The sequence below is a fragment of the Amphibalanus amphitrite genome, unplaced genomic scaffold, assembly GCF_019059575.1.
Source record: "Amphibalanus amphitrite isolate SeventyFive unplaced genomic scaffold, NRLGWU_Aamphi_draft 000613F_arrow, whole genome shotgun sequence".
Lineage (NCBI taxonomy): Eukaryota > Metazoa > Arthropoda > Thecostraca > Balanomorpha > Balanidae > Amphibalanus > Amphibalanus amphitrite.
The window spans coordinates 65,460-86,945 of record NW_024882107.1 but is presented as its reverse complement, the minus strand read 5'-3'; the positions used below and the strand labels follow the sequence as shown (position 1 = coordinate 86,945).

The following is a 21,486-nucleotide window of genomic DNA, read 5'->3' as shown; positions in this document are numbered from 1 at the left end:
AACAGGTCCCGATTTTCCCGGTTTTCGGGTCATTGACCTGACCTGGAAGGTCACCCGATGACCTAGGACCTTAAAATTGGGTATCATCGGCTTCCTCTCGTGACGGGCAACACGCTCGTTTTTTTTTTGCGAAGCTCTAGCTCGATCAGGGGCCAAACGCGAGGGGGGGGGGTCGTACCAACCCCCCCCCCCCCTTGTGCCGTCGAAGGACTCAAAATGGCCTGTGCCGGCGAGGGCTAGGAATTCTCGGAAAATTGTAGACTTTGTTCTTGCGTACCCCATGCCGTTTACCGCTTGTCGCTATCTTGCTCCGTTCTCGAGATCTCAGGGGGAGGGGGGCGGTCAACCGCCCCCCCCCCCGTCGGTTCTAAGCTGGTGCAGATCCCCGTCGGTGCGCGTGCTAAGGCTGATAAAGAAATTAAACCCTTAACTAAAAAGTTGACTATATTGGTACCAGATCATTTCATTTTTTGGACATGGTTTGATTGGAAACCCCACAAGCTACGAGTCTCTCGTATTCCGGAAGAGCTTCATCACGTCTACCTCCTCAGTTTACCAATAATGAACTGAACAGTTGACCACTAATCGCCCAGTCCGAAGAAGGAGGTGAATGATTCAGGAAACCATTATCCGGAGAAGAGAGACCGATGCTGAATCCATATCAAGGATAGTTATACGGAGAGCCGTTAATGAAAAGCACAACGTAACAACAGTTAATCGCGGGGTTACCAAATGTTTGGCTAATTCAGTGGCCATTGAGCGAGACCAGCTTACTACGGGGTAACTCCTCAGAGCTCCTCAGAGCTATATACGGGGTAACTCCTCAGAGCTATAATACATGGATTCAGTTGTTGCTGCAAAAACAGCACACAGGATTCCTCATGCGAATTCACTGTGACTGCTTAGTTTCGTAGTAACACGTTTTGATGGAGCTTCCATTTAACTTGCCTTTCTGACCTACTTGTAAAATCCCCGAGCTGCTACTGAATTCGGCATATGTGTAACAAGTTGTTGGGGACTTTACGTCACAAGAAATCATTCGGAGTAGTCCTCATTAACTTGTTACATTTACGAACTCCACTTCATGTCCTTGCGAGAATTCGGTACCTCAACCTCAACATCAACTAACTCTTACAAAAGCGTAGGGAGACATTTCATGTTTGCATCTAAATTGGGTAGTCGGAAATAATTACAAATTGAGCGCGCAAAATGCACCTCTGCTTTCGCATTACCAGAAGCACATCGTGTCTCATATTTGCACAAAATAATTCCTAGCCAGGTGAGTTTGTACATTTGAGTGTCTTTCGAAGTGTGTTTTTAATTATTCGAGCAGCCTGCATCTGTTAGGTTTTAGAGCTACAAGTAGACTTCACAACTTTAACGCTTGTTTTGCGCACAATGCTGATTTAAAGCACAAACTACACACATAGCTTCGCAGTGGCAGGTCAAACAAAATATTATCTTTCGTTGACAAGCATGCTGTGTCACCGGAGATAGGGAATAATCTCAGGGGCGAGCAGGCTCTAGACACTAGGCAGTAGGCAGCCATAATCCAGTAAGTCCAGAAACACTGTTGTATCGACGATTCGACAGTCGACACCGAGATGTTTGTAAGCGTGCACATCGCCTGTCCTCTCTGAATGTCCAACCAGGTGCAGAATAGAGGTTATGATAACACATCATTTCTGAGTGGTGGTGATATCTCTCTCTCTCTCTCCCTCTCTCTCTCTCTCTCTCTCTCTCTCTCTTTCTCTTTCTATTTTTCTCTCTTTATCTTCTCTTCTCTTCTATTCTCTCCTCTTCTGTTCTCTCTTCGTCTCTTCTTTTGTCAGTTCCTACTCTCTTTCCCTGTTTGAGGGCGCTGACGTCACGTCAACGTCCGGTCACGTCATTACCGGGGCAAATTGAAACATCACAAAAGGCATGTCAGCTTTTTACCGCTTTGTCATACGGTGTGGTGCAAACAGTCCGGTTATATTTCTCCGAGATAGCTCGAGTTCAAAATTGCACATCTATCGTGTTACGAGGTGTAACAAGCGTACGTTTGAAAACTGCCAGCGCGCAGCGTCACTAATGACATCTGATATCGTTGATAATATCCATATAACATTGTGTTCTGTCGGCAGTGGGCGTGGAGATTCCCGACGAGATAGCGCAGCGAACCGCCGGCGGCGGAGGGGCGCTCATCGACAAGCTGAAACAGCAGATGCAGACCAGTGGGAAGTGAGCGGGCCGCACCGGGGCTGCGCGGCCACCGGTCACGGCCCATCCCGCTGAGGCTCGAACCAGCACCTGACCCAGCCTGTGGGGGACAACGGAGGGTGTTTCAGGGCGTAAACACTCAGCCTTTAAGGAACTCTTAGCCGCGTACTTACTTACGTATTTTTATGTACTCTTCACGCATTGATTTGCTGCTGTGAATGCCGATATAAACGGTAGCGGGGAATCAGGATCGTGTGCACATGATCTCCTTCTTCATCTCGTCGTTGTCGTTCAAGCTGACTGCTATTGACCGCAGATACATACTCTCATTTCTACGCCCTGACGAATTCCACAATGGCCTGGGTTTCTTTTGGTAAGGCCTGAAGCGTCATAACTGATAAGGCTCAAACTCTACCATTAATATCGGCATTTTTACAGCCGTAAACGGCGTTCCACATGGGAAAAATGACTAATCCTTGAAATAGCCATCAAAGCCATATCAATAAAGCTCGGAAAACAAGGTCACGTAAGGCTGACGGACTGGGTCTCAGCATGGATCTAGGGTCTCACTGCAGAGACAGTATGCTCGTGGATGGTCTCCATATGCAACGTATAACAGAGTGGCGTGGCCGCCGCAGTTGATTACGGCCCCAAATGAGCGAATATAAGGGAAACTTCTGTCGTCTTGTCTGCCTGTTATGATATTAACCAGGATTAATGAAGCGTTATTGTGAATAAACGCATATCAAAGCACGACACCGGCTCGGCCATCCAATGACAACGCAGAGCTCTAGCATAGCACCAACATTATGGAATACACGTAACTGACATAACCTTAAAACTTACCAGCATCGACAAAACAGAGCTATTCTCGGCCTGCCCGAGAGCGTCTTTAGTTCTTTAGTTCTTTACTTTGGCTTTTCATTTTCTCGGAGCATTGTTTATATCATAGTGTAATAAATAACTATGTTACTATGTTACTATGTAACTATGTTATTTATTACACTATGGTTTATATGTAAGGCTGAATTTTTACGGCAAAACATAAGCATTGGAAACTCTCGCCGGGTTCAGATGATTACACTATTTGCTCCTGAACTATGAGTTAGGGTAAGCAACAGGATTATGAATCAACGTTATCTATTATAAGTCTGCATAGCAACAGCTCTAGGTGAGCTAAAAAAAAGTTGTCATTAGTCGACACTAGAAACATGATGCTCCTCACTTCTATTCGTCTCAAGTAGCATGGATCGTTATAACACCTGTTGCCGTGCTGACAGCAATAATCATGATCGTGGAGTCATCACCCGATAGCTCGAAGAGCAAAGTGACTCTTCCCGAAGCATTAATGACATATTCTTGCGCTATGAGATGTCGAGGCGAGTCATATTTGATCTTGGACGCACATCGATTGCTGTATGTATAATTTATTTATGTTACTGCACACAAAAAATATTAAAACCGTTAGCGGTGTAATTGCACAGTACACACACACAGAAATATTGAGCGATGTCAAGTTCAATATACTCGTAAATAGTTCAATTAGCTTCAAAGTTCTGCTTCACTTAGTAAGATATCTTTAGTTTAAGTATTTTCGTGATAAATAAGCAAGGTATCCGTCGCACAACGCCATAATAAGTAAAGGCATCAAGAATAAGTTTGTTTTTATACGACGTTTATTGGTTATCTAACAAACATCGGCAGTTTTATTACACCACACAAGCATCTTTACGCAAAACAGGATAATGTAACAGCATAACAGATGTTCAAATACCTAACTGATATGTTTCCATGCAAAGCAAGTGTATCCATACGCGAATGAGTGTTGTGTCGCACTGGTAATTGCGGTACACATCCAGAGCACCGTTCGTTTACGTCAACCAGTGTAAATTTAGCGAAATTTTGAGCTATATGCTGACGGCGGCGGCGCCATTTTCGCAATCTGTCAGTTGTGCGCCGGGGACCACGGGGGCCGGCGGGGGAGTGTTGTGGCTGCAGTGCGCAGAGTGGGTTTGCCCATTCTTGTGCGATCAGTGAGATAAAACAGTGCTGTGGTGTTTATCTAGTTCGATAATAAGCTGAGTAATGAGTGACTAAGTGAATAATAAGTGAAATACTGCATTGTGGTCATCGTCCGATAACTGCAATCAAGACCGAGTCTGAAATCTGAAGCGGAGCGACATTGGAGGAGCTGCTGGAAATTATCCAGCTTTGTCGGAGTGCTAAGGTGGGCTTGTAATTTTTCAACTGAGCTGCTGTCGTGTTATGAAAATAATGGATGCACTTTCATGCTTTTCTAGGGTTAATTAGGTATAGGTATGCTAATATTTTGCCAGATAGGCAACAGAGAGCCGATGGCTAATTAAATGAACGATAATTTTGGCACAGTGAAGTAGTGCGTACAGATGATATATTTTTTATTCATTAATTAATTACGGGCAGTTGACGGGAGACGGGCGGTGGCTGCGACCTGTAGCGGCGCCCATGCGTTGTGAAATATCAGCTTATATACATGATAAGGTATATACGCTAATCTAACTTTTATTTCCGTCAGATGTGATGTCGATTCTTAACAATAAACGACAAACAAACAAACGTGTTTGCAGCATGGGGTAGGCATTGAGCATCACAATGTTTCGTTGCATTTAGCTAGGCTCGCGGCTGGCGACAACGTCCCGCCGCGTGTCGCTTGCGTTACAAATTTTGCGGGCCCAACATTAGCTTTACCAGAAAAAATCGTTATAATAACCGTCATATTTGTGTAAATTTACCGTCATGAATTTGTGTACGATTACCACGCGAGTGTTCCTTTTGGTACTTTTTACCAAAAACACATATTTGTGCGTAAATGTAACGCGAGATCCGCGGTAAAGTTACACTGAAAGCGGCTCTCCTACACAATAGTGAAGCACTCCGAAGCTAGCAAAACACACATATAAGTGTTCTTTTACCCAGAAAACAGAGTAATTTTACACCAAAAAAATGTTCCTTTTGGTACTTTCAATTACACCGTTTTTTCCGCTCAATATTTCTGTGTGTGCATATCTGAGCACTTGAGGAAGGTTAATTTAGTCCCTTCCCCGCTTAAACTACTCGCATTGGCTTCTAAATGAACACCAGGAAGAAGGTGATAGAACACTGTTAGGAGGGTTGGGTGTTTTCCTGCACCATGATATAACGTTAACGGTGTTAAATTACCCTGAAGCTCTTTTTAAAAGTATGCTATTACCCTTACGTTACCCCATTTACGCGGTTACAAAACACCCTAGAGGACCTTTTCAACAAATAGTACATATCTGAGCAGTTGAAGGAGTTTTTTTTACACCCATGGTATATCTACGAAAACACTCTTCATCTACTAAAAATTTACTTCTACGATTCTATTAATACAACGTTTTTACTTTTATAAACCATATTATAGCTATGAAAACACGTGCATATTAAAATAAGACTAATCTTAATATTTCAAGATACATAACATCCGTAGCTTCCTGCAAATGTCCAAACAAAGTGCTTCAACGAATACAAGACATGTTTATTCGCATCTTTCAAACACTGGTGTCGTAAACCAATATATAACGAAATCGAAAATCACTATTTAGGCTAAGTTAGCACTTTTGCATCTCGGGATGCACATTGCACAAGCTCAAGGTTTGATTATTTCGCAAAATAAGACATCCGCTAATAAACACAAAACAATTTTCACCTGTAGTATAGGGGTTGGAACAGAACGTAGAACAAGTGGAACGAACAGAACACGTGGATTCGAATGCCCCGCCCACCCATGGCCCAGAGACGGAGCGGCGTGCGCCGGGGCAGGCTCTGAAATATTCACCAAAAGGGTACACCAAAAACTTAAGCAGCAGCAACGCGTGGAACACACTCAATGACGTGGAAACATCCAACACCCGATACATAATCAAATCAAATTCTACTGTCTCAGTGATCCCCTAACTCGTTAATCCCACAGCAATTTCCTGCGCATAATGACTCGCACTGCGGCACTGGTGTAGTCAACCTATATACAAAACAGGAAATCACCATGGTACTAGGTACTGCAAACAAAGATCTTGTTATCAAGACAACGGCCTTTAAGAAGTGCGGCACAGCTTTTGAAAGTTTTCAGAAAATTCAGGATTGCTTTTTCAACAGAAAAACACAACGCTAACCAAGTGCGTCCGCATTATTGTCCCTTATGGGATTATTGTCCTGTATCAATCACTTCGACGCCGTCTCGTTGGAGTTCGCGGTCGCCACTGTTTGGCTGGCAGTGATCCAAAGTCCACGAAGCTGTCCCACAGCTTTGGCTGACTCTGAAACAAGCCAGAAGACCTGCGCTCATTCAACGATCCTTCATGAAATCCCTATTTAGGTAGGACTTCGACCAGTTATTCGATACTTTATTCGCGATTTACTTTCATGCCCTCCGAAAATAAAAACACAGTCTTGACAGGTATATTAGTATTATAATAGTATAATACTAATATACAATAGTATGTTAGTATTATAATAGTATCAAGCCTATTCCGGGCGGGGGCCTTTTCGGCCCTCCTCAGGTTTTTCTTGTTTCATTGCCAAACGCCTCAAGATATTCAGCTCATACTTGGCGACTTTTCCTAAATATTCATTACGCAAATTTCAGCAAAAAAAAATCCGGTTCAGGTCAGGTCAGGTCACCAGAGCGGTTTTTATATCCCACCTCAGAAAAGTTTGCAATCACGTCAGAGCTAGAGTTTTTCACGGAGCGATTTCCTCTCTTCAGGTCTTCATTACAGTACCTACCAGCATGTGTAATTTGCATATATCAGAATTTGTATACCTATCTGTGACCTGAGGTCAGGTTAGAGTCGTGATCTTTACATTACAAGCCTATGTGAAAATATTGAAATGCGTCCGGCTTCGAGTAAACGAGTCAAAACCATCCAATTATTTGGGGACTATGACAGATTATCTGATCTGTAATGACTCAGGTGCCTTTTACTGACAGGGGTACCGGGAAGGGTCATCTGAGTTCATGTGACGTCATCAGTGGTTTTTAGCTAATAAATCACGATATGATGGTGCTAAAGACTTGTAAATGTACCAAACCGTTTTGCCTGGCCATGGCGCGTTGATTGGTATCCAGCGTGACCTTCTTAGGCCCAATTTTGAAGTTGACCTATTAAAGGTCATGCAAGTGTAGCCTGTGCTCACCGGGAAAGAAAGCAAGAACCTAGACCAAGATATATGTACAATAACGAGAATGAGATAAGCGAAAGCAAATAGACAGTCCCTAAACAGAGAACCAAGAGCCAACGCAGCGAGCCGGCCGCAGCCCTCATCCGTCCGACTCCGCGCCCCCGCTCATTCTACTCGCCGCCGCGCGGCGCACCCCGTCCGCCCGACCGCCGGGTCACGTGACCAGTGGGCGGCCTCAGGCGCAGGCCGTTCACCGGTCGGCCGGCCGGCCGGTGGACTGCACCAGCTGGCCACCGCCGCGGCCAGTGACGCGACACTAACACTACACAAGTACCTGTTTCAAACAATTTATTTTTATGACCTCTGGTGACCACAATATTGACCGGACCCCCAAAAATATATATAAAAGTTGTAGGCCTTTAAACGAACTATCAAATGCCGTTTACCGTTTGTCGCTCCGATTAGTGGTTTTCGAGATCTGAATGGGGTCGAAAAGGCGTCCCGCCCGATTCTGAACCTTTCAGAGTCCGCCCGGAGTAGGGTTATAACTTACCTTCGCGACAGGCGCATGCAGGAAAAGCTCCCGCAACCGGACGCTTCGAAACAGTCAAGCCTCCTCCACGTTTCCGCCTCAGTCATCCTGTTACTGCTGTATCTGCAGTCTGCAACCACCACTCCACGTGTATTCTTCACTTAATCTCCACAATATACACCGCACAATTCGATAACCATCACTGATTCTTTATGATCTGAGCACTGCCAATGCGCTCCACGCCTCAGCCAACCAGACTGATAAAAATGGCGGCGAACGCGCGCATTCGACCTTTTGCGCATGTGCGAAAGGAAACTTCCGTAAGCTACTTTGAGAACACCTCCACGGATATTTTACACCTTTAAGAAGCAACGGGCGTCTTTTAAAGTATTTACAATGCACAGAAAAATATTGACACCGTTAGCGGTGTAATTGCACAGTACATATCTGAGCACTTGAGGAAAGTTAATTTAGTCCCTTCCCCGCTTAAATTACTCGCGCTTCTAAATGAACACCAGGAAGAAGGTAATATAACACTGTTAGGAGGGTTGGGTGTTTTACTACATGTAGCAAAACACCCAACCCTCCTAACAGTGTTCTATTACCTTCTTCCTGGTGTTCATTTAGAAGCGCGAGTAATTTAAGCGGGGAAGGGACTAAATTAACTTTCCTCAAGTGCTCAGATATGTACTGTGCAATTACACCGCTAACGGTGTTAATATTTTTCTGTGTGAAGGTAATTGTAGGCCTCAAGGTGTAAACGTACCGCTTTGATGTCGTTTTAACGCCTCTTTCGGTGTACATAAACTGATCCCATCTTTTTATAGTCTAGATATACTTTTTGTACCTCCACGGTGTTTGATAAACTAACCACCTTCATTTCTACTTCGATAAAAAAAGAAGGGATGTGTTGTGGAAGTGTACGATCATTCTTTTGAAATTACCACTCACTTTAAATGCTGCATTCGGCGTAATTGTAGTCTCTGTACAATATTCATGAAATACTTTGGTGTAAAATAAACCAGCTCGGTGTTAATATTTTTCTGTGTGTGACAGTGATCCAATCGTCCCCTCCCTTCCAACCTCGAATTCGACTGCTCCCGTGAATAACGGGGTGACTGTTCTGCTGAATAACGGGGTGACCGTCTTGGCACGTTGCCAAGTGGGCGCCAAATCAGGGCTGCAAAATCGAAAAGTTTTTGGTGACTCCGACTCCCGCCTTTACAAAATGGACTCCGGCTGTGCCTCCTAGATCAACCTCCACAACAGTTCAAGGATTATATTGCACATTGAGATGCAGCTCTGCAGGCTGGCATTCTGTCCCAGGTCTTCGACAACAAGTCAAAGATTAAGTACATAGGGAATGGTGTGTCGCGACAGCATTTGACAAAGACGAAAAATTAGCCTGATATTCTGTGAGGGACCATGCTTATTTACTCATATGGGAATAGCTTACCGGCTATCACTAAGCACGACTGGGGACAATCAAGCGTATAATACCTAACTAACATAAGAGCATGCAATTCAACCCAAACAATTTCTTCTCTGCGACGGGGGCCAGAACTGTCAACTCCAAATGACTCCAACTTCGACTCCGTAGACCACAGTCCGACTCTGCGGTCCATGTAAAAAGATATGCTTATTAAATAGAGGGTATGTTTCGCCCTCATTTCAAAACTCTTCATCTACAAAACCGAAACTTCTTTTACTTACGCTTTGTGCTAAAATGCTGTGAAATGTGCCAGGTTGAAGGGACCCTTGTGTGATGACTGACAAATTGGTTTGGTGGGATGTAATGTTTTAAAAGCTTAACCTGCGCCCCACTGGGGTCTGCGTATAACACGCCCGCCTTGGGGGGGGGGGGGGGGCTCCTTACTCCGAAACTACCATGGGCCCATGGTCAAAATTCAAACCGCGTCTGGAAAAACTGTCGAGCGAAACCTAATTTTATTGACCTCGCGGTCACTGATGACTTCACCGGTCAGCTCAAAGTAAAAAATATCGATGTTTGGTTTGTTCACATTTTGGGCTCTAACAGCCGGCTTACAAGTCAGATAAGGCTCATTTCTGGTTACGCTTTTGTGAATAGATGTTTTAGATACCCTGAGGTTACCAAACTTGTACTTTGATTTTCAAGTCAGGTTCAGGTCATCACAGGTCACGGAGAGCTTATATCATGAATCGGTCACGTGACACATGTTCTATGATCCATTTAGGCCATAGATTTCGAATTCGGTGTCGTCTATGTCATTCGAGGTCATTTTGAGTGGAATTTAGCTGATGGCAGGCATAAAAGTTAAAAAAAGTCAAATTTCAAAAACAAATTTTTTTCTACACAAAAGGTGCCTATTCGATGCCGTTTGAGCCCAAGAACACGATGGTGCTATTTATACTGGTGTACGATGTCAAATACGTGCTGAGAATTGATTTGAAAAATTTATAACAGTTACATTTTTCCCTATAATACGTATCTACTTGGCTATTTTTGAAGATATTCGGCTAAAACCTGCTTAAGTGCATCACGGGCATGTGTTCTATTACACATATTCCAGTTTTTTTTTCGAAAAGTCAAAAACTAATGGAAAAAAGATGAGAATATAAATTTTGAAATTTAATATATATAATTTCCAACATTTTTAAAATGTTGAAAATTTGAGATAAAATTTTGATAGAACAATGCATTCTGAGTCCTCTCATGCAAAGAAATGGGATCTAGCTCAAAAGCTGAGCTCTTGAGAGCAATTGCCGTAGTTCAATGTTTTGCGTCGAAATCGGCCGAACATGACGTCACTCTGACGTCATTTCCGGCCAACCTATGGTAGCTACGAAGTTCATATTATATACTCTGGTTCATATTTTGACACAAGGTGTCAAATTAATGCAGACGAAAGTATTCAAAGTTTCGCGTTGATATACTCAGCGGTTTAGAAGTTATTGCAGAAAAACGAGAGGGGGCTATGAATACCCCCCCCCCCCCCCCCCCAGTGAGGCGCGGGTTAATCGGAGCCGTAACCTCGTCGCTGGACTATTGAGGATCCTCGTCACGCAAGCTCCGACGCACCCGCACGCACTCTCCTACACCTGTGCGTGTGCGTGCCCGGTCAGCGCGTACCGTTTGTAAGTACCACCCCATGTCACCGGCTGGCTTACCGGGCTCGGCGGCCGACCGAATCTGTCCCGGTCACCGGCCGCCTCTGGTCATCGAGTGCCGCCTCACGTCTCTGGCGACAGCCGCGCTGATCCGCGGCGCGGTACCGTCGCCCCACCTGGAGCCCTGCTGAGCCGACCGAGCGGCGTGTCGAGCGCTGCCACAGGTAGGTGAGGGGTCGGCCCCGGTCGCAGCCGTCCGGCTTGGACATGACTCGGGTGGAGATGGGTGTTCACGGCTGGCTCCGGGACAGGCCCGGACTGGCTGCCGGCCTGACGCGCTGGGCCGGCTAATACCCCACCTCCGGAACTTGCCCATCATTCAGCGGCTGGATCGCAGTACCCTCCCCCCCCCCCCGCCACCACAACCGGAAGGGAAGAAAGAAGACACTGCCTCTAGTAATGCCCAGGGGCTCCGCCATAGTCTCAGGATTGCTGTGGTCCGGCCCAAAAAAATGCACACCTTTAAAGTTATAAGATAGGCTGCATTACGGGAGTAAAATTATTGCAGGGGGAATTCAGGATCCCCACGATCTCCCCCCCCCCCCCCCTCCTCCCCGGTGGCGAAGCCCCTGTTAATGCGTGGGTGATCCAGGTGGCTATACCCACTCCTTTTTGGTTTTCCAGACGGACGGCATATAAAATGATGCGAGGCACTACTATGTAGTAAAAGTACCTATGGTTCCTACTCATATGTGTAGGCGCATCAACAATAAAAAACTTTGGTGCTATAAAACTATTTACTGCTGGGTTTATTACGTACGTTTTCCTTCCTTTTTACTGCCCATAACGGTATAATGTCTACGCGTTAGTGCAAGAGGCGGCAAGAAACAATGCTAAGGTGTTATTCCACTTCTCTCTCGTTCCGAATGTCAACATTTATCCGTTAGGACCTGAACGTGAGTGCTGCATTATTCACAAGTGGAGCGAAGTGACAGGTATATGTATGTGAGTGTAATGTGTATAAATAGGTAGGTGCTCCTCGCAAACGGCGTCACTGTCTGAAAAATTATTGGTAGGGTTCTAATGGCTCGTTTTAGGATATAAAAACGATTTTTGTCATACAATGTCAAAAAGTTAATCCTCGCCCGTAAACGGTGTTTTGCCACCTTCGCCCATGCAGGGGCGGGGGGGTTGGTGCGACCCCCCTCCTGGCGTTTGAAAACGAAGCGTCGTAGAGCTTAGCGGAAAAGACCAACGGATTGCTCTCAACGAGATCTCGCGATTGGTGGTATATTTTCTGGTCCTAGGTCAACATTTGACCTACTTATGACCGGTCAAAGGTCAAATTTTCGGAAAAAATCTAACTTTTCAGACTTCCGCGCCGATTGCGGCAAAACGGTAAGAGATATCGACTTGAAACCTTCACTATCGTGATCCTTGATCAATTCTCTATCGTTTGGTGTGTATTTCGATGTCATAACTCTAAAAATGATGCGTTGGGAGCATCGGAAGTCTGCAAGGTCATTTGTGCATTGGGTCACGTCAGGCGTGTGACGTCACTGACCTGACCCTGACCCAAAATGAACTACAAGAAACAACCGACGATGCTTGAAATGGATAGCAAATTCGAATTCAGGGCATCAAAATACCCCGAAAAGGCATACAAGTGCAAGAAGTCATCACAGGTCAACCGAGGTCACTGACCTTACCTTGACCTTTAGTGACCTTCAAAATGTCAACGGACATTGTGCCAATGTCAAATCAGCCAGTTGTGATTCTAAAACAATCCATCAGTGCGTCAGGTCAGTCGGCATTTATACCAATGTGAAGCAATCTCCAATTTAGCGTAAATCTGGCCGAAGGTTGTTCCCTTTATGACGTCATAACTCCGTGACCTGACATGACCTTGACAAAAAATCACCAAAAGTTGCGCAAAGGATGCCCCAAAGGGTACTGAAAATTTGAGCAGGCTATCTGAAACGGTTCGGCGTGTAGCCAAGAAAAACCTCAGGGGGGGGGGGGGGTGCACCAACCCCCCCCCCCCCCTACATGGGCGAGGGTTAATGTGAAAAGGTCGATGCTCTAATTGGTGGGGCTTGGACTCTACCAGGCACCCGGCCTATATAAAATAACACCTATTCTCACTTGCTCACCTATTTCAACTATTTCATCTATTTCTCACCTATTTCACTGTTTCCATTATTCGTGTCAAATATAGTTATGTCCATGCATCTAGATAAATGTTGGTATGTTAATGCCTAAATGCTCATATAGGTATTGTAGTTTTACTTGGGAAGATGCTTAATTGCAAGTACCTTTTACGCAACGATCGTTATTCGTTACGCGGCAGCGCCAGCCCGACGTGAGCTTATAGCGTTGCCGATAGATGGCAGCACGCTAGACGCCTGAAGTTAGGCTGTACCGCAAAGCACGCGCTGAGCCTGACGCTGCTGACCCTAAGTTAACAGCGCAGCCGATAGATGGCACCACGGTAGACGCCTGAAAGTAGAGTGTACCGCAGGGCACGCGCTAAGCCTGACGAGACAGATGGGCGGCCGGCGGGGTTCAACGCATTTGCAGTGCACAGACGATGCCGCACACCGGCCATGAGCTTATAACGTGGCCGATAGATGGCACAACGGTAGACGCCTGAAAGTAGGCTGCACCGCAAGGCACGCTCTAGGTCTGACGCTGGCTGGCGGACGGGACCGGTCGACCCGGAAGTGCCCTGCATCGGCGACGGATGAAGCCAACCATGCCCGGCCATCAAACCGGCCGATGCCACAGCGTTTGATGTTAAAGGCCAGAGATTCTGAGCATAAACGGTTTGCAATTTCCGCCTCAGCTGTGTCACATGTTTGGTGCCGATGCCTGGCTACTTCGTCGATCAATGCAGCCGAATTGGTAGACGGGACTGCCTGTGCTGTAAACGCACGCTTCGAGCTCACTTCCGCTCGATTATGGTATATCTACGGTGAGTGAGAGAAATCTCGGGATGATGGTGCGATGCCCGTTATAATAGGTGTCGTAGGTAATCGTTTACCTATTTACGGTTACCGTTACCTACGACACTTATCTAGTGCATGTAATTATGCCCGTTTTCAAAATAGCCGGATTAAAAGTTTGTTACAATCCACGTCCATCTAATATATAAAAAAATAGTATAATACAAAGCCGTCGAAATCTATTTCGCGACGGAGAAAAACGGAAGCGACCTTTTTGGTCAAAACCATGAATGTACGATACACTTCACAATGCGATCACTGGCACTGTACTCAAATGTTTATTTTCTGTCGTTTCCGGTTAACGGATTTAGGCCTGAAATAACGTTGCGTGACTCAGCAAGGACACGGAGGACCATGTAAATCGCCCCACCAGTCGCATTGTGCGCTTGCAGCCGTGAGCGCGGCCGATGCATCTTCCACATCCCGTTCTGTTATGAGTTCACGTACCGTTTTCATCACCGAACATACTCAGACGGTTCACAAATGCCAGCGCTGAAGCGATGGATGTATGACAAGCAGACACTGAAACCGCTCAGCAACGAGGAGCTTAACTCGTGACATCACAGCTCACAGAACACAGTGAGCGGTTCATGCATCACAACGGTTAATAAGACAGCCGTACGCCTATCAGCACACATGACAGCGGCCGAAAATGGCATAAGTCGCAGCAGAACCTTGTTCATAAGACACAGAGTGTTCAATTCTCATGACGGTACCAGCGCAGATGAACCAGATCAAATGACGAACAAGGCTACCGTCAATATCGTCGTTGAGATCCGGTCGATACTCGCGCCTCCCTGGGGTAGTATTTGTCCCTTCCTTCCGTCAGATGGCTCTGTGGTGCGGGAACGCCGACCAGACGGCAGCACTGCAGACAGTGGAAGGTGGGACCAAGATTCTCGACAAGTGTCGGCCAGGGTGAGCCCAATCTACGGGCGACAAGCATTCTTCACAGAACCTTGAAGGCACCGCATTGACGAAAGGGTTCACCCGTGAGAAGGTCGCGTCATCTTCATCTCAGACAACGGTGCTTTGGTCCCAATCACTATGCAAACGTTTTCCGTTCCTCGTTTTCCACGAGGGGTCACGCATGAAAAATGATCCAGCGATGCCGCTCAGCTGACCAGCTCCTGGAAGCGGAAGCAGTCGGTGACCACCTTCCACTTGCGCTCCTGCGCGGTCAGCATGAAGTGCTGCTGGAAGCTGCGTGTGGTGTTCTTCAGCCGCACCTGGCCCGAGACGACGATCAGCACCGTGGTCTGGGCGTCCACCGCCGCGCCTGGCCGGCCGGGAAAGATAGTGAGTCAGGCTTAGTGACGAGAGAACAAACACCAACCATATACGGCAGAAACACTGACGCGTGAGTCAGACTGACGGACGAGGAACAGTTGCCGTACCATTGGTGGCTGAGCAGACAGACGGACTAATGATAGAAAAGTCATCGTACAACAATCGTCAGAGAGAAAGGCTGACGATTTGCTGGAAATGCTACCAAATTAGGCTAAGGTGCCTAATTAGCGACCCTTTCCGATTTGCCACCTACCTCCCTACAGAAAAACTGGCAGGAGAAAACGGGGTAAAAACATCGTCAAAAGGTCAGCCATACTTTGGTTATCAAATTAAATTATTTTCCGGTTGTCGATGTTTCTGGTGGGACGTTTCAGGTGAGTTTAAATAAAAATGACGAATTTCTTATCCAAAATGTGTGTGTTTGGGCCCTCTCTGATGAAAAGCGATGCGCATTAGGATGATGCACCTTTTTTATTCTGAATTGACATTCCTTTTTTAATTGATTGCCGTTTTCCCATAGTGAATCGCTCAACTGTGCACAGCATGGCGGTTAAAAATGTGTCGCAACTCATATTTCCTATTTGCGCCTGACATGGTCGCAAATAGCTAAAGAAGGGAAAGAAAGGGGAAAAGAGAGAAATGAGAATGAGGTGTTGCTGAAGCTTGCAATGTGTGGCAGGGGATGCTAAATGTCGTCACCGACTGCAGGGGTACCGAATTCAGCGCGGACCTCGAAAATCATACAAGATAGCTCGCAAAATTAGAGTTTCCGCCTTCTTTTCGCCTTCGGTGCATCACGTGATCAGTTTTTACTTACGTAAATGTGTTGAATAAACGTTCCTGTTCGAGCGATTGAGTGCTTTGCGTATAGGTTACCATTTTGAGATCATATTTCATCTTTTCAGGCGTCGCATGTTTTGCCATTTTTAATATGGGGAAACCCATAGACTTATTAGCGACCCTCCCCGGTCGCTAATCGGGAAGAGTTCCCTATTAGCGTTTTTTGCAATGGTTTGCCAAAATGCTCACTACAAATAAGTCAGTGAATATTGGGGCAGAAAATGACTATATTTCTATAGAAAAATGAACGATCTCTCCGAAAATCAAGCCAGTAACACAGTGGCACCACAGAGCGTGAGCAATGACGGTTCAAATTAAGTGGGTCGCTAATCAGGCACCTTACCCTACGCCATAAAAATAGCGGCTAAAACATGTGAACAATACACCTCACGCACATAAATGCCAATCCGACAATTCATCACCTCAACGCAATAGCCTCTAACCAACCACATCTCCATCGCCATTCCTTTAATTGCTCCATAAACTGCGGCCACTCCTCTGCCACTATATTCCCCTGTCCACCGTCACACTCACTTGACACAGCCTGGGCGTCCACACAGATGACCGTGTGTTCGGAGGTGGGCAGCGTCTCCAGAAAGGCCTGTATGGCGTCCGCCCCGGTCACGCTGTTACCGTTCCACACCAGCGTACCCGTGTCCAGGTATAACTTGGAGAGTGTCTGGCGAGACGCAGTCAGGAGTAGATGGTAGAATTGGGGAGCATGGTGTATCCAGCAGCTGGTCAGTGTGTCAGTGATCAGTTTTCGTTGCAAGGGATGATTTTGGTTTTAGGGTGTTTGGACTGCACACTGCACAACGGATAGAGCATAGACGTTCATGACATTTAAAACGATTTCACAGATAAATTTATAGAATCACACAAAAATTCTATTGCAAACCGATTAACTTTAGATCAGGACACAATGAAAAAACTTACATGTCGTCGCTTGTCAAGAACTTCATAGAACTTCTTTACAAACTCCTGAGCTGTTACAGTAGCTTCAGTATTCAATGACTTGTCATCCTGAAAAAAGGTTTGGGGTCTGTGATACTTGCTGTGCATTGATAGACCCAGTGCATCTAGACTCAGTGTTTAGCATTACTAAAGACACAAATCTATATATCAGGGCATGAACAGTATCACTTACAGACAGAACACTGAGTTTCTAAGCTAAAAATAACTGAGTGAGACAAGCAACACAAGTTGCTGGGACTAAAAAAGGAAAATGTCAATGTATATTCTCAATACAAAACTTTTCAGCAAAACAAAATAGGTTTTACCATAAGGCTCGACACATTTTACTACAGAAACCAGAGACAGTGGTTCTTCAAACTCACTAATTTTGCACCATCCAAAAAGTCTCCCAATTGTCACTGATCATCTTACCTTTAGTTCTAGCACTGACATGGTGTCTACTTCTAGGGCCGTCCTTTTCTCATATAACCCTTAATAGTGAACCTGTTGAAAGGAAAACCAGACAGGTTAGCAATGAGTAAGCACTAAGCAGTAAGCACTTAGCAGCAGAGTACCTATTCTTTTAAACAACCACTATCACTAGGCCACTAGGCTAGGCGTAGGCATTGCAGATGAGAATCATGCCTAATTCCAGTAATACTGCAATGAGTTAGATATGAGATCAACACATCATTAGATGTTTGTAAATGATCAGACATGATTGAGTTTTATTCACGATCGATGGCAACACAAGTCAAATTCCTAAAACCATCATTCAAAACATCATTAGATCCCTGATAATGGGTTCCCTTTCCTCTCCCTATCCCTCAGACAGCAGGCTGAAAGGCTTGGTAAACACTTCCGCAAACATCTGTCCGCGCATTTCACGTTTGTTTCGTTAGCAAGCTTCGAGTGAGAATTGAGATCTCTCCAGGACCAGGCATATACGCTCTGATTCGTTAATGCACGTCTGCGAGTGCGCGCCTGGAACATGCCTTGAACGCCTGAGATTTGTAATGCACTCTTGAGGAAGCCTAGCGGAGGCTATGTGCAGTGTGAACACCCGATATCTCATCGAAACCTGTCATATTTTGCAGTCTGGGACAGGGCTGCAAAGTCGGAGTCGGAGTCGACAGTTCTGCCCGGAGTCGGAGTCGGAGTATTCAAAATCTTACTGACTCCGACTCCGGAGTCAGAGTTAACGCTGTATGGCTCAAAGTCATGCACTGCACCAGGTTTGATTGACGATACTGCGCTCGAAATTATATTTTGCAGGAAAAGTCTTTTTTTTTGCGAAAGAAGCAGAAGACAGTGAATTCCCCAGACCCTGCTTTTAAATTCTGCATGTTATTTTTAATGCATATTTGCCACGCAAAGCCTTGGAATGCACAAGTGATCGTTTCAGGCAAGATAAAACATCTGCAATATGAACTTCACAATCATGATATGGATTTTAATAGAACCGTCCGGAGTCGGAGTCGATTTTTAAAGCCAGAGTCGGAGTCGGAGTCACCCTAAAATCCATCGACTCTACAGTCCTGGTCTGGGAACACTAAACCCTACCAGGCAAGAATCAAGAATGCAAAAAATAGCAACAGCCAACAGGGTTGACACAACGGACCAGCGGTATATATGTACTAGGGCCTTGGGACCAGCTAGTGTGACTGCACCAGCCTGCATCAACCAGGCTAGAACTTGGTACAATTCAGCAACAAGCAAGATTTGGTAGATGGTTGCCACATCTGCAATCATGATTTTTATACAAAACTGCAATTAAAGGTCAATTCTTTCATGGCAGACCATGTCTGCATCTCATGCATATTTTTTTTTCCAGAAAAGGTTGCACCAGCACAGCAATGCTGAACAGTACCTGTAAGGGCCTGCTGGCCGCATTGCTCCACGCAAATTATATGACACACAACATCTGTAAGAACCTCGGTATAATGGGTATCACTTTGCAGCACAGCGCGCAGGCCAGACCAGACTGGGAAACATCCACACACTACGCCAGATGCCCGTGAGAACCTCTTGCGTCAAAATCGGCGCAAGCGATTTTGCACTGAAATTTTGTATGATTTGCGCTGAAAATCGGGTGCCTATTTGTGCCAAAATCAAGCCACTTTTATATAAAGCACGTGTGCACATCTACCGATCAAGGCTATATCAACCAGAGTGTTTCGGAGCTTTGGATGCTCTCCCATGTTTGAGCGTCCCAGTAAGTTTTATATTTCCACGGAAGCCCAATACCTCAATACGCTGAGGGCAATGTCACGTCATGCCGTGAGCCGGAGCTGGAAGTTCCCGGTCCACAGAGATCGGCGGAGCGGTGTGGTCGAGGGTGGCGGGAACCAGCAGGGACCGGGCAGCAGAGCAGCACGTGCTCCAGCACATCAGCCTCTTCTCAGCACACAGCGTGGAGCGCCATGGGGCACCGCTTGTCTGGGCACTGCTGGCACACCGCTGAATGGAGACAGCCGATTCGGTGCACGTACTAAAGCAAGCGGCCCTAGTGGCCCGCCCTCATCTGGTGCATTGAAACGGCATCCTCAGTCTTCTCTGGGGATAGGGAGCGGCGGCGTGCTCCTGAGGAGTGGCTTGAATAGGTAGTGACTGGGACCAGTTGTCGCGCCATTGATGCAAGGCCGCACAATGAACCGCCCTGGTCAGCGAGCAGGCATTTGAGTTCAGGGTGGCCGCTTGTTTTGCCAGATCGTCTGCGCTCTCGTTCCCCTGGATACTGCAGTGGCCACTGGCCAGTGGGCAGGAACCCACTCCCAGTACACCCCGGGCGGGCCATACTGGAAAACATCCATACACTACGCCGGACGCCCGTGAGACCCGCTTGCGCCGAACTTCGGCGCATGCGATTTTGCGCCGAAATTTATGCGTGATTTGCGCCAAAAATTAGGTGCCTTTTTGTCGTCCGCGCTCTCATTCCCCTCGATACTGCAGTGGGCAGGAACCCACTGCTATTGCTTAACGACGCCTGGCGACGTTCAACAAGGTTTTCCATGCCTATCTCTACGCCGAAGGTTGAGGCCTCACCTGGGCGGCCGTTCCTCCGCTGAGTAGACTCAGGGCGGCTCGCCAGTTCGAGCACGCGACGACCGGGGCGGGGACGTCTCGTCCCGCAACCTCTCCAGTGCCGCCCGCGGGACGAATCTGCTGCTAGATTGACCAGCGTGCCGCATAAATTCGGTGACCGTCTTTCGCCAAAAGAAAATATGCGACCGCCCTGCGCCGAAAAATTCGTCCGCCGCCATGGCTGAATTTGGCGCATGCGAAGTTACTCCGGACGTGCGCTGAAATTTTCGGCACAATCCCGCCACTAGGTACGCCGGACATATTCGGCATAACGTGTATTTTTTCCAGTCTAGGGGGCGGGGACATCGCGTCCCGAAACCTCTCTAGAACCGCGGGCAGGGCGAATCTGCTGCTAGATTGACCGGCATGCCATCTAGCTTCAGCGACCATCTTTCGCCAAAAAATTCCTTGGCCGCCCTGCGCCAAAAAATTAAGCAGCCGCCATGCGCTGAATTCTGCGCATGCAAAGTTAGGCCTGACGTGCTCTGAAATTTTCGGCCCAATCCCGCCACTACGCCAGACATATTAGACATAACATGTATTTTTTCAGTCTGGCATGCAGGCCGCCGCCAAGGCAGAAGGTGGAGTCCACAGCACCAACAAAATCTTGTCATGATTGACATACTTCACAGTCCGGGATGGAAAATTTCCATATTTCACAATTATCATTTCTTTCAATGTAATATCAGTACCACTGACCGTTACCTACCTACTCAGCCGTGTTTTGCAAATAATTCCGAATAAAATAGGTACCTTACCTAAGCGCAAATACCCTAGGCGATTCTTTTTGCCTGGTGGGTTGGGATTAGAGTCCTATGGCCTTGGCATAGCCTTCAGGCTCAAGCAGCTGAAGCAATGCACCTGACAAATTTGTGGCGAACAACCCACCTCAAATAACACCGTGGAAATTACGGAAATCACCGAATTTTCGGTCTATACCTCACTGTGTCTCCGGTGCGCAGGAAGTGAAACATGTGCGGTAAAATCGTAAACGCTGAAATTACTACCAAATTTATTACGGCCAAATTGAAAATTAGGTCATTTCAAGTTATTTCTACTGCATATGTGTTACTTGAAGAATATTTTATTCCTGAATGTTTGTTCTTCATTATTGGTTCATCGAAAAAAATGACAATTTTTAAAATAAAATTATCTTCTTTTCTTCCATGAAGGAAAAACTTCAAGATATTTACACCACCAATCAATAAAACATTCGATCACACGTCAAAAAGGCTACATATTTCCAATAGGGCTGTTTTTTGCTTTCTTCATCTTTTATCGTAAGTGGAACTCACGCAAATTCTAACTTTT

At 46.2% G+C, this 21,486-nt stretch overlaps 1 protein-coding gene across 4 annotated transcripts; it reads right to left on the bottom strand.

Annotated features, from left to right (window-relative positions):
* Nucleotides 1-14,171: 14,171 nt before the first annotated feature.
* Nucleotides 14,172-21,135, bottom strand: LOC122363275 (NTF2-related export protein 2-like). Of its 4 annotated transcripts, none has more exons than XM_043332341.1 (5): nt 21,115-21,135; nt 17,524-17,595; nt 17,074-17,160; nt 16,672-16,816; nt 14,172-15,286 (listed from the first exon to the last, which is right to left on the bottom strand). In XM_043332341.1, exons 2-5 carry the CDS (start codon nt 17,542-17,544, stop codon nt 15,123-15,125), a joined length of 417 nt encoding a protein of 138 aa, XP_043188276.1. In that variant the 5' UTR covers nt 17,545-17,595; nt 21,115-21,135; the 3' UTR covers nt 14,172-15,122. The 4 variants fall into 4 exon arrangements, with proteins under 4 accessions (XP_043188276.1, XP_043188277.1, XP_043188274.1 ...); XM_043332342.1 differs by lacking the exon at nt 21,115-21,135 and adding an exon at nt 21,097-21,112; XM_043332339.1 differs by lacking the exon at nt 21,115-21,135 and adding an exon at nt 21,064-21,088.
* Between the last annotated feature and the right edge of the window lie 351 nt (nt 21,136-21,486).

Bases quoted from the DNA above. Each gene is read 5' to 3' on its own strand.
- LOC122363275 (XM_043332341.1), bottom strand. From the start codon at position 17,544: ATGTCAGTGCTAGAACTAAAG. The intron at 16,817-17,073 runs GTAAGTTTTTTC...GCGTCTCGCCAG, and splicing joins TTCTTGACAAGCGACGACAT to ACACTCTCCAAGTTATACCT. The intron at 15,287-16,671 runs GTGAGTGTGACG...CCGGCCGGCCAG, and splicing joins GGACGCCCAGGCTGTGTCAA to GCGCGGCGGTGGACGCCCAG.